At 39.7% G+C, this 13,465-nt stretch overlaps 2 protein-coding genes and 1 non-coding gene across 3 annotated transcripts; 2 read left to right on the forward strand and 1 right to left on the reverse strand.

Annotated features, from left to right (window-relative positions):
- The first annotated feature begins 4,289 nt into the window (after window positions 1-4,289).
- LOC125898554 (mesenteric estrogen-dependent adipogenesis protein-like) lies at window positions 4,290-6,350 on the forward strand. Its single transcript, XM_049592390.1, has 5 exons — window positions 4,290-4,565; window positions 4,651-4,787; window positions 5,105-5,220; window positions 5,627-5,800; window positions 5,893-6,350. The coding sequence occupies exons 1-5, from the start codon at window positions 4,363-4,365 to the stop codon at window positions 5,905-5,907; spliced, it is 645 nt and encodes a 214-aa protein (XP_049448347.1). The 5' UTR covers window positions 4,290-4,362; the 3' UTR covers window positions 5,908-6,350.
- Window positions 6,290-12,808, reverse strand: LOC125898555 (arachidonate 5-lipoxygenase-activating protein). The gene is made up of 6 exons (XM_049592391.1): window positions 12,576-12,808; window positions 9,943-10,089; window positions 9,763-9,844; window positions 8,119-8,189; window positions 6,687-6,768; window positions 6,290-6,603 (listed from the first exon to the last, which is right to left on the reverse strand). Exons 2-6 carry the CDS (start codon window positions 10,010-10,012, stop codon window positions 6,441-6,443), a joined length of 468 nt encoding a protein of 155 aa, XP_049448348.1. The 5' UTR covers window positions 10,013-10,089; window positions 12,576-12,808; the 3' UTR covers window positions 6,290-6,440.
- A 25-nt stretch (window positions 12,809-12,833) lies between these two features.
- On the forward strand, window positions 12,834-12,905 carry trnae-uuc (transfer RNA glutamic acid (anticodon UUC)). The gene has a single exon. It is a non-coding gene; the product is annotated as a tRNA-Glu (tRNA).
- Window positions 12,906-13,465: the final 560 nt, after the last annotated feature.

The following is a 13,465-nucleotide window of genomic DNA, read 5'->3' on the forward strand; positions in this document are numbered from 1 at the left end:
TGCGGAGCATTAGCGACCTCTAGCGGTCAGTAGATTATTATGTTACTACAAGACATGCTGTTCATAAATACACCAGAATAAAACTGTGCCCTGGTCTTCTCTAATATAATATATCAAATATATCATGTAAGTTATATTAAAAGGTACTTTTTTCATGCTTAGCTACATTAAATTGTCATCAACTAAGACAGTTAAATTTACTATAGGTGGTACTTCATTAGAGTATTGTTAATTTCTTTATATTTCGACTTCACTTCATTTCAAAGAGAAATACTGTTATGTTTACTACCCTACAGTTTCCAGAAGATAATGATTTTACTCACAAATATGATGGCTTATAAATCTATGTTAGACTACCCAGCAGTTTGTAATATAAAGTAGTTACAATGATCTCCACCATGACCACATACAGCAGTAAAATGCTGCTCAGATACTGGTGTATAGGCGCATTCAAGGGTATCAAAATCATTTCAGTTTATAGGACACAAACAGCGGGCCGGACCAGTCCAACCATTGCATAATAACCTATGAATCACAACACCCACAAACTGTTTATTTTCTTTTAGTGTAAAGAAGTACAAGTACATTCATCCATTCACAAAACAGGTGATGAACATAAGTGCAATTTTCCATACGTTTCCACTCCTGTGTAGTAATGCTGGCATCACCACACCAAACTAAAGTGGATGCTAATGAGGAAGGACGCTAAGTTATACCCTCCCTTACAACCATTTACAAATACATTTTCTGGCAGTGCCTTGGCAATAGGGTTCCATTAATGTTGTTATGAGATACTGATACAGTCTGACACAGGTTTATTTGTACTGAAGCTGCTGATTGACACAAACACTTTGCACAGTATCCAGTATCTCTAAATATGACCACAATAAGTATTTATCATTATTTCAGAGAGCTGTATTTGGTCAGAATGGAAAAGCCTCTGAAGCAACATTTTACTGGACATTCCCTGTAGCGACTGCAGGGAACAAACTAAAGGCTGCAGAGAGGCTGAGGCTGGGCCTGGTTAACTTGTCATCCAAAAAATATGTTAAATAAATGTATTAACGAAAAGGAATCAACTTATTATAAGGCACAGAAACTTATAATCAAAATGATTACAAACAAAAAAAGCCTCTCTATCCAACCATAAAAGCACACAGGTGAACATGAGATGCTCATACAGATCATTAGTGTCACCGCCCATATCCATGTGACCCGACTCTCCTAGTAAAACATCCCAAAAGACTAACACATTTAACATACTAAAATATAAACCATTCCAAAACGTATTAATCTTACAAGATTTATTCTTTTCTTAATTAATTAACGGCTCCTACACTCACTGTTTAACTTGCTCCTGAAACCTAGCACCTCTTAGCCTTCGTAGTGCATCAGTATTAGGTGTGCAGAGTCATCCAGTGTGCCGGTTTGGAGCCATTGGTGGGCCAGTTTTGGTCAGCAGCCTGTATGTTTGACACCCCTTGCCTTAGTTATAATAACCCAGTATCCGGTATGATAAATGCTCTGGCCATTGTACTGCCTAATGAGTACTTTAAGTACACAGTGTTGTTAACACTGCGTTTATAATGAGCAACATTTTTAATAAATTGGATTTTTAAAGTAGTTAATCTGCTAAGAAGTAAATTAAATCATTACCTGTCTTGTTTACAAGCAGTAAGGAACCTAACTTTGTCTGCACATGACTGATACACACACACACACACACACACACACACACTTACAATCAAATTAAAGTAGTTATTATGATGGCTCGCTACCTCTCAATCCTGCCCTTTAATCCCTGGACTGATCTGAGAGCAGCTACTGGTCCATAGAAGCTTCACTGTCTGTCTCAGTCTGTGCCCTCCACAGGGAGGTCAGAGGTTAGCCACAAAACAGAAATGTACAAGTTTTACAAAGGTTGTGTTTGTCAGGAAAATTGTGTTTTGTTCCCAATACAGGGCGGGTATAGTATAGTCTCATATGAGGAAGACGTAGGCTATCCAGCGAGGAGGCTGAGAGCATGATTTCTGCTGTAGGCCGTGCAGACTGGTGGGGACATCCAGAACAAATGAGTCAACGGTCTGCTGACCACTGAGTCTGCTTCTTGGCCACAAAATTTAAACAGGCGGCTTGTGCTTGTGCTGTGAAACCACAGCTGTGAGTGTTCACATTTTTGTGCGACCAACTTTGAACTTTACGGAAAGAGATCTGAACAAAAGAGCTGTGCTGTATAGCTGCTTGGAAGGAGAACCGTGTAAATACTATATTTTCAGAGGGTTAACGCTGCTATGATTCACTCCAACACAACTGGGACACTTGATCAAACACTTATAGGCTGCAATAAAACCAGAGCTGTGATTTATGGATCTGTTTTGGACTGTCTGATGTGTTATTTGCTGAGGGAGGCTATAGTCAGTAAATGTCGGCCAAGTCATCTGAAAGGTCTGAGCAAACATTGCTTATGAATAAAAACTGCAACGTGATCAGAAAAGGTCGCACGGGGAATTAGGTTTGTTGATATGAAACACAAATATGAAGCACACTGATGTTGTCAGTGCACCACAAAGGCTCTCAGGTGACTCATGATGTTTGAATTAAGGTGCTGTACTTTTCCTGCTGCTGCTGTTTCTCAGCACAAGGCCAAATGCTGCCTTCAAGTGGCTTCTCGTAAAGTCTGAATGCACGGCTTTATGAGAAGCCATTAGTCTTTTTAAGTCTCAATAAACATTTAGGTTTTTTATTTGTTTGATGTTCTCACTGATTTATTTGTATAATAACGGTGTATTTTTGATCATCATTTACTTTATTTGCTCACTTACATATATACAGATATAGATATATACACATACACATATACCTGTTTAAATGAAGGAACGCTCTTGACATGAGTCTTGATAAATTATAAAGTCCTCAGAAGTATCTTTGGAAGAGCCGTGTCATAAATCCACACAGCTGTGTCCCTACAGGTCATGATACACATCATAAAACAGGAAGTTAATACATTTGCCTTCAAAATAAAGTTACCTTTAGGGAAATATTGATAGAAAATCTATTTATGATGTAACTTGTTTGTCTTCAATTACGTGCATGCTCTTATGTGTAGTTTTGCTGCCTCCACGGAGTACCACTTTGGAATTAGGTGTTTTTAGTGATGCTTTTAAGTGCTGTCCTCTGGGATTTTTTATGTCATGATACTCCTGTGAATCATGTGCTGTAAAATTCCATGTTAAAATCAATCATTAAAGCCTGAACATTATCAATAAATATGCTTATGTATATCTTTCTGAGACTCTGCGTCCGCATATTAGGACATCGCATTTTAGGTTTTCAGCACCTTATACTTTATTCTGCTTAACTTAGACCTGTTGTCCTAATTTTTGGACACTTTTATGCTCAGTGTGCAGCTGATCCCAACACAAAAGTGGACAGGGTACAAAACCTGATCACATTTTTATGCATGAAACTTGTTTATTTGTGCTAAATAAACAAGTTTGTAGTTAGATTTGGCATACACATTTGACAAGTATTAGCAACAGTAAGGAGCTAAAATGCTGTAATGATTAAGGAAGTACTTTTTGGAAGAAAAAAAAAACCTGTCTTCATATGGAGACAATGGGTTTATATTTAAAAGTCACAAGTGTGTGATAAAATATAAAACTGTTGATTTCAACACCTGAACACTGATGTGCAAAAACAAAATTACAAACAATGCAACAATTGTTTAATGTGTTGTAACTCTGTGGGTTAGAGGTCACTGCTCGAGTCTAAAACTGTTCATAACTGTTCATTTCAATGCCTGGACAGGGCAGTGCAAAAACAAAACTGCACATAATGCAACATATATAAAAGCCTTGTGATATATTTTTTTGTTTGTTTGTTTGTTTTGTACTAAATTTTCCCTGCTCCGTCCTCCAAATGTCAAATGTCCTTTTTGTCTGTAGGAACAGCATTTTAGCTCGTTACTGTTAAAAAAAAAAAAAAGGTCAAAATTGAATGCCAGATCAAACTACAAACTTGTTTATTTGCACTAATGAACAAGTTGCGTGCATAAAATGTGATCAGGTTTTGTACCCTGTCCACTTCTGTGTTGGGATCAGCTGCACACTGAGCATAAAAGTGTCCAAAAGTGTTTATATAATATATTATATTATATTATATTATATTATATTATATTATATTATATTATATTGCATGGGCGTTTTGGCCAGCGCAGACCGGAAGTGCTGTTGTGTCAACACATCCAACTTGACGGTGGTTAATAAAGTTGCGTGCCTGAGGCAGGGATTATAAACAGCAGCAGCCGCAGCAGCAGCAGCAGCAAGAGGAAGAGGAGGACGCACAGGAGAAATCTGAGGCATCATGACGATAAACAAAGTGTCCAACAACAGCAGGATGAAGGTGACAGAGGTGGAAGAGTTCCTGAGAAAACCTCCGGCAGGTTTCTCCGTGGAGGCTCTCACATCGGGTTACAGAGTCCACAGCGACCCGGAGACAAGCCTGGTGCTCATCGATGACTTCGACTCCTGCAGAGGGAGAATAGTTTTCCACAAGTCGCTGGGAAGGTGAGGAAAAATAAGACTGGATGGGATGATGCACGGCTCTTTAAATACACTTATTTACTTAAAAAACGGTCTGGTTTTATCACAGGAAAGTTAAAATGCACAATCTGTGGGAGTACACCAGCATGAGAAAGAGTCTGCTGTCCAAGAGGATCTATCTGCTCATGTCTGCCTGCGAAGAAAACCTCTCAGTGGCCAACAAGAAGGCAGCAACTGAACCCAAAGGTAACTGAAACTGCACCCTACCATTTCCCATAAGACCTCAGCATGACTCAAATCACACAAAGTGTAATTACACTGGAATAATGAAACAGTAAAAACAGTAAATGGGCCTTAAAGGCACCACTTGCATTGCCCTGCTAAGTGGGTCATGCAGTTTGGTGGCAGGGGTGACTCATGCTGGCTCCCTAACTTGGGATTGTTGCACTGGGTGGAGTGGGTAAATTACACTGGCAGCACAGTACTTGTGGCACATGACAGCATGTTTTTCTGCACTCTTTCCTCGCTCTTTTTCTCATGAGTTATCTTCGACTGTGTTTCAGTGCTGAAGCAGTTTGTGGTGTCTTTCGACGGCAGGGATCCTTTCATCAAGTGGCAGATGGAGAGAGGCCTGGACTGGACCATCTCCTCTGTTGCTGGGGAGAGCTACAGAGTGGATGTAAGCAGGGTTTTATGGTCCTTCTGTCACTTTTATGTTGTGCGTTGGAGCAGTAGTTCCCAACTGGTGCAGCCACAGGTCCAGATTTCTCCTTAGACATTAAAGGTCCACACAGTTTAATACATTCAGCATCATACTTGTGTTTGGCCTTGTCATCGAGCAAGCTTTCTGCCTCAGTGCAGTAGCTCTCCATTATTTAAGCACTCTACAGCAGGAAACAGCACCTCAAAATAAAACCTCTGTGTTGGAAATTCACTGTACTTCAAAATAAAGTGTGTTTTTGACTAACTTAAATTTTTGCAAGTCACTTTCGGACCTTAACCCACCAGTTGGGAACCACTGCATCAGACTCCAGGAGCTGCTGTGTTTGTATTCTTGTACTGAACATGACTTTTCCCCATGTCAGATTGACTTGACTGAAGTACTAGAGAGCTGGGCAGCCAAAAACATCATCATCATCACTGACGAACAAAAGAAAGTCCAACCTGTTTGGAGAGACGCCGCCTTCACCCTCAAATACTACTCTGATGCCCTGTTTGACTTCCCACACTGGTTTGGGTTCAGCAAAAGAAGATTTAACGTAAGTTTCCTCTTAACATAGTAACCATAACATTTTCTGTATGTTAGCGAACACCTGTCTAACCTGTCTTCTCTGCTCTGTTACTATTAAAGTTGAGACTAACATGAGCCAGCGGTGGATGGAGAGAACGAAAAAAATGGAGTTTACTGATGGAGTCTGCTTCCTCAAGAAAGTCTTGATCAGCAGACGTATGGTTGTAACCTGCCACGTGAAGGACCAGCCTACCTCTTGGGACTGCAGAAACTACTTTACAGTCATTTTGGGTCCAGATATTTTGCATGATCAGTGGGTGAAAACCACTGACAAGGACTGAGAATGAAATTCTGAATGCCATGAAGTTTATTTAAGCAACTTTTGTGTATAAACTGATTTTTTTTTTCAAGTGTTTTTTGCTAATAAACACGCATGTACCTCAGTTGATTTACATATGTTGTATGAGGGGTTGAAGGCATCAAATCTGTGTCAGACTTTTGTACAAAAGAATCAGCGTTTCTTTATGAGAAGTTTTTATTTTTTACCAAACTCAAACACAATAAATGTTCTTTTACAACAAAAAAAATCGAGTACAGAGTTTTAATTGAGTTCTCATAAGTTAAAAGATAAATGTGGGGTTGCCATTATGTGACACACACCAACTGGACTAAGGGATGAGGAGAAGAGCAGATGCAGCGTTGGCGATGGTCTCTACGTATTCCTTATAGCCGTTGCCGTAGTAGCGCACTAGCAGGTAGCTGGAGATGCCCACGATGCACATCAGGGACAGGAAGCCGAGGACGCGTTTTCCAAACAGGTAGCCCGGAGTGCTACAAGGAAATATGAAAATATATCCATTAGATACGTGCCTGTGAACACACACTCACAGCACAGATCACTTGTGTTAGTTTACCTTTGAGAGGTTTGTCCCATGTATCCAACAAAGTACTTCTGCCTGACTACAAGATAGATGATCCCGGCAAAGGCAGCAGGCGCTTCAAACACACGACAGAAAAAGATTTTAAGAGATATATCCTGTGCATGTGGTTTCATAATGCTCTACGTGACCAAAAGTCTACGCGCACCCATTTCCACTTTTGCCCAGGAGCTGCGTTTCACAGTTTGGACAAGGCCCCTTTTTTCACAGAGTGCAGTCATGTTTTTGTTTATGTATTTATCTTATCAGTGAAGCCAATGAAGCTGTTGGCAGAGGGCGAGCGCGGACATGACGACTGACTGTTTGCATTGTTTGTGCAGGAAATTCCTGCTCCCACTTCAGACGGTCAAACTGTAAGACTAAGAGGCTCCCTGTTAATTGTTTTATAATGTGTTTTATATGCTGGATTAATGTGTTGAGACACGGGCACTGGTGAAGCTTTCAGACAAGGGTGAGTAAGCCTTCCTTTGCAAGTAGAAAAGTCTCTTGTAAAAGTTGGTAACAAAAAAGTGGATTAAATAAGTGTTTAAAGAGCTGCTGACAGACTGTGGTGTATGAAGAAAATAAAATATGGATTACTGGGTGAACGCTGGGTTTCATATACATGTTGTAGTGTACATGTAAACTTATTTCTTTATGGCAAATCCGCTAAAGCAGCCTCACTACTTCCCACCCCACATAAAATATCTTTTACCGTACCTGGATGGCTTTTGCCTTTTCGTTTTCTCTTATTCTAACACTCTACACATACACTCCAATCCACCACTGCCTTTGCTGTTCTTAGTATTACTGGTTGAATATCTGTTGATCTTAAGAGAGTCTTCATGTGTCAAAGTTGCAGATGAAATAGGATACAGTGAGTTTAAACGTGAATTCACTATGTCAATAAATTCTGCCAAAAGCAACCCGTCTGACAGGAGGAGGAGGTTTATGAAGAACTGGTTTTCCCCAGTTACCTGACCTGCACAGATCCCTGACCTCAACCCCACACTTTTGGGATGAAGTGGGACTCCAACGGAGAGCTGTGCCAGATCGACCTCATCAGTGCCTTAAATCTCTCATGCTCACGTGGCTGAATGGGAGCAAATCCCTGCAGCCAGGCTCCAAAATCTTGTGGAAAGCTTTTTCTGAAGAGTGGAGGCTGTTATAGCAGCACAGTAATGTGCATGGTTTTGGCATGAGATGTATGCGCATGTGAGTGTCCACATATTTTTGGCCATATAGGGTAAGTGTTACTAATTTTACTATTGGTGCAGTTGGCTTTCAAACATAGGTTAAGAAGTGCAAACATAAAATGATATTTACAGAATATCAAGTGCTTTTTCTCAGCTGTATTGACTCTTTGGGGTGTGTTCTGATTACAGGGCAAAAATGTGACACTCTCATATGGTAACTGACTAATGATTACCTTGACTGAGACACAGACCGGCACACCACATCACTGCCAGGAAAGTGGGATAAGCATCCATGCAGTTGCGACTGAAAGAAGCGCAAACAAGAGGTGTCATTAGCACATCTCAAGGAAGTCACCTGCAAGACGAAACTATGAAGCAATCTGCAAACTGTTAACAGACAGCGTGGCCCATTTTCTTTGGCTGTTAGGAAATGTTTTAAAACTGCAGAGCAGAAGTGGCTGTTAAAAAAAGAAAAAAAAAAATCAACGGGATAAAACAGTGCATGAGCTAGAAACCCCAGTGAGGCTGTCTGGAGGAACAGAGTTGAAACGGGAAGCCAGGAAAAGTTGAGCCCACTCTCCCAGTCAGCACGCGCTGGCTGTTGCAACACATTGCAATAATCAGTACAGTGTGTTGCGCAGAGCCGTGTCCCTCAAACGTTTTCCAATCGCACGCATGTCAGGAGAGTCATCCAAAAAACATTAACACTCAGAGCAGGGGTTCTCAACCTGTTGGAGGGGACCCTAGAAGGGGTCAAGCTGAGTTTCTTGTAAAACACTGGACACTTAAACCTCTTTACACCTCAAAAACTATTTAACAAGAGACATGACATAAACAGGTAATTTTTAAACTGTCACCGAACGTTTGCATCATATTTTAAAGGCTAACGTTTGAGATCCTCACATAACCTTCAAGACAGGATGTGGCTCAGATGTTTCCTTGTAAAAACAAGAAGTGCATTGCTGCCTGTGGACTAACAGAGCTAATGGATTAAAGACTGAGATACTGTGTCAGTCATAAATATTAGATTTGAATTTCAAGCTTTAGCCCAATCTTTCAAACACATGTAAGTGACGCAGTGTGTGCTGCACCATGCTTTAACATCTCTAGTGCTGCAACTTATAATCATTTTCATTATGAATCGTTTTTGTTGACTATTTTTTTGATTAACTGATTATTGTGTGGTTTATAAAATGTCAGAAAAAGATGAAATAATTGTCAGATTGTCCGATCAGTGGTCCAAAACACCATCACATTCAATTTACTATGATAACAAACAGAAAAAATTTGAAAATCCTGACTGAAATAAGAGAATGTTTGGCTTTTTTGATCAATTTACTGACAAAATAGTTGACAAAATTCATCAGTTAATTGTTTGTTTGACTGTTGAAATAAGGAATCTCAGAAATTGGGTAAATTTGCTCTTCCTTTATGTGTCAAGTGGTTTTGCAACAAGCGTAAAAGTCACATTTTTTGAGAAACAATCTTGCTTTCATGCTGCACGTGATCCCTGGATGGTAATTTGACAGCCTAACCCAGGCCGCAGACTGCAAATACACGAGCAGTATTCACTCCTTTAACTCAAACACAGGATGATGAGTCACCTAACTGAGAGGCTGGAAGAATAAATGTTTTCCTAATGGCTATTGTTGCCTTCCAACATTCAAATGAGCTCTGTACCAGTTTTTTCCCCCCTATCTGGGAGCGCTCAGGCAAATGAGGGCTGCCTCGCACTGGAGGTGATATTAGGGGGAATGTAAAACCAAATGGAAAGTTCCTGGGTGTTATAGCAGGAAACAAAAATAGCACAATCCCCCATTGTTGTTCCTGGTACATGTTATGTTAGATTGACAGAGTATTGATGAAGGGTCACTTACTTGGCACAAGAGACTCGTTCAAAAGCAGCTGTGTTGACATTTTGAGTTTTGCACTCCTTCTCTACCTTCAGGGCGAAGAATGCTTAAAACACAGAGAATTAACATCATCACTACATTAGTTTAATTTCTTTACTGATTATTAATTAAAACAGATGATTGATGCTTTTTTCTGTTTCTCACCATTCTGAAGTACGCTGATGAGGGTGACAATGACCAGGAGGTAGATGTTTTCCACCACTACGAGGTTCATGATGACCTTGCGAGTCACGGGAGCAGGTGGATGGAGAGGTCGAGCTTCACGTCCAGAAGTGCGTCTATGCTGTGCAGCTTGCAGAACATAAACCTGATCTGTCCTGCTGTGACGTCACATGCTCCCCCCATCCCACCTCCATCCCACATACACACTCATTTGCGGCTTCCTCTTTATGTAAATGATGCTCTGGCTTAATACAGAGAGGTGCCAGCAAGCTGCCTGAAACTTCCTGTGCGTGTGTGTGTGTGGAGTGATACTCACCAGGTTGCACACACATGCATGAACACAGTTTCACACAACAAAATTTGCATCAATGTTACTCTATGATTTGGCGTTCGTCAAAGGGCCCTGTATAGAGTATCACTGGCAAATGAGCAGGACCTATGCGTGGGAAATCTGTAAATGTTATTTATATGACAAGATGTGTCCTCAGACAGGTTCGAACTTTTTCACAGCATACAGTTTTGACTTGTCATTGCAAAGGAAACCACAGTGTTCAATGGCTCGTTAATGTTATGAATTACACGAGTGGTGTTCTTCCTATGACAGGTCAAAGTCTCTGCTGCAGTAGTGAAGGAAGTATATTGAGATCTTTTACTTGAGTAAAATTTGTAATTCCAAACTGTAAAAATATTCCATCACAGATTAAAGTCCGTCATTCATAATTTTACTTCAGTAGAAGATATGGGCAGCATAATACCACCATCTGGGGTACCACAGGCCACACAGGTAAACTTTTTATCATATCTCATGGGTGCTTTATTGTCTCATGACTTAGAAAGATAGATAGATAGATAGATAGATAGATAGTTTACTTTATTATCATTGGGCATCGTAGCAGCCCAATACATTAAAATGTTTGCCATAGGTCCTAATTTAAAGTATATCACGCTGTCATGGGGGGTTAGGGGTGATCAGTAAGTCATTTTAAAGGATACAGACACAAATTTCCTCATGTGCTCTATTGACGGCCATAAATATTGCTCTTCCTAAGGCAGGATGATGTTCAAACTAATTTAGAAAAATAACACACACCAAGTTTTGTAGTGAGGTGCTATAACTGGCAGTCGACTAGAAAGTAGGAAACAAGTGTCACACACTCCAACCACATACAGCCCAATTTGATCCCAGATGATCCGGAGCAATAAAACCATTGCACAATAACCTATAGGTACAATCAGCTCTAATATTTTCCCTTTTTTTCTGTAAAGAATTACATGTACATTATGTAGACATTCTTCTTTCGCAAAACAGATGAACAGCCTGAGATGTCTACTGTCAGTCAGTCTGCTTCTCACTGTCATTACATGTGCATTTATCCAGACATTTCCTGATGCATCTTTAAACATGGTCACAGTGAGTATTCATTGTTATATCAGAGAACTGTATTCTGGTCAGGGTGGAAAAGCCTCTGAAGCAGAATTTTACATGAAGTACGCACTGTTTAACTTGCTCCTGAAACCTGCCACGTCTTAGTAATAATGGCCAGACTGGACCCTTTGGCAGGCCAGTTCTGGCCCATGTACTGTATGTTTGACACCCCTGATTTGGATCATGTTTCGGTCCTCTGCTGTCTTCAAGGTCAACAATCAAGCTAACAGCAGCTGATCTTAAGAGGGCCTGGGGGCCGAAACTCTCACCTAGATAAATGAGAAAAGCAGATGAAGCCAGAGTGTGCAAAACTTGTCCTATCAAGATGATGCTCAAAGTCAGATAACTGTATCTTAACTGTTCCAATCCTAAAATAATAATAATACGTTCCAGATGACATTAATTACATAACTAATAATGTTTTGAGAAGAATTATATTATTAATAATAATTATATTCTAATGTAAATTCTGTGTAAGTTCTTTGTAAGTATCTAGGAGGGTATCATATAAATGTAGTCAAGTGAAGCATAAGTGGCTCTACAGTGTGTCCAAGTACAGTACTTGAGTTAATAGTGCCCTCCACCACCTGTGAAACAAGGCCTTGGATGTATAAAGACTGTGGTGTGTAACTATGCACAGGCTGTCTCAATGACTTGGCCTATCAACAGTCAAACAGCACCTGCATGTGCTGTTCAATGGTAATGCAGCTGCTTTTACCTCCAGTGATTGTTTAGTTGAACTGTAATTTCTCCACCACAGATTTTGTAGCCTATACATTAATAGCTGCAAAATATTTATTATTACTTTTGAATGCATGAATCCCATTAGAGCCACTGCCCCCTCTCCAAAATACAGTGTTAGGATCAGTTATTGAGATGAACATTTAACAAAGATCATATCAATTAATTAATTTAATCGACCAGCGACAGATGGCATAGAGGAAAGAGAAAAAGTTAAGTGTAAATTGTTTGAAAATAAATAAATAAATAAACATTTAATCACTTTCAAAGTCAAGTCAAATTAGTAACTGAAGAACTGAATCATCTTTTCATGATTAAATTATAAAATTATATTAGAATACAGTGCAATCTGCATTACGTATGTCACAAGTTAACTTAATTAATGCATTAATTAATATGATTAAACACTGTAAAAACCCTTATAATTACTCTGGCATAAGATACTTACCAATACACGTGAGAGGATACACAGGAACGTTAAGCTAACTGAGGTGCTAGCTTAATTAAAGGCCGTGTTGGTACAGTATTTAAGCTAACTAGCATCAGTGCTAACATTACTATCAAAAACTAAATAAACGTGATGGTACTGAATGTAAACGGTTCTTGTGAAACAACCTGAGGTCTGCTGGTGTAACCCATGAAATAAGTGTAACGATATTTGTCGCTTATTAATTTAAAATAGCTGCTAATTAAGTAAGCGAACATGTCCCATATGGTCTAGCGGTTAGGATTCCTGGTTTTCACCCAGGCGGCCCGGGTTCGACTCCCGGTATGGGAACATCTGTTTTGACTGTACTGTTCTTGAAGTCCGTACATCCTGGTCTGATACGTGTTTCTATCTATGTAGTGTGGAGCTACTAGCTTGATATAACAAAGCTTGTGGTTATCATTATCACACAGGGGCAGTTAAGGTGGCTTGCTGGCACCTGTGTAGATCTCTGTATCTGTTGGTTATGTAAGCATCATGGACTAATACTGGGTGCTATTTTGGTTAAACAAACTACTATAAGATTACTCAGCAGGTGCACTGTAAGGAGGACTAAATGCAGCTTGTTTATTAATAGACTGCCCATGTCTCATTTAATGTTTGTTTACATGGCTGTGACGAATTAACACCTGAAAATTACACCAAGGCTGTATTTATTACTTTAAAAGTAATTGCTTACAGGTCCTAAATGGGAGACATTTTGTTTGCCTTCCAGCCATTAAAGGTAGATTTCTATTATTTATTTGTTCTAGGTTGTAATTTTGCTAGGTATTCAAAGCCACTTTAAAAGATTTGCTGGTTTTAATTTTTGTCTTCTATGTTGCATTTTGTTTTCAACTTTCATTTTAACC

This window comes from Epinephelus fuscoguttatus, linkage group LG12, assembly GCF_011397635.1.
Source record: "Epinephelus fuscoguttatus linkage group LG12, E.fuscoguttatus.final_Chr_v1".
In the NCBI taxonomy this organism is placed as follows: domain Eukaryota; kingdom Metazoa; phylum Chordata; class Actinopteri; order Perciformes; family Serranidae; genus Epinephelus; species Epinephelus fuscoguttatus.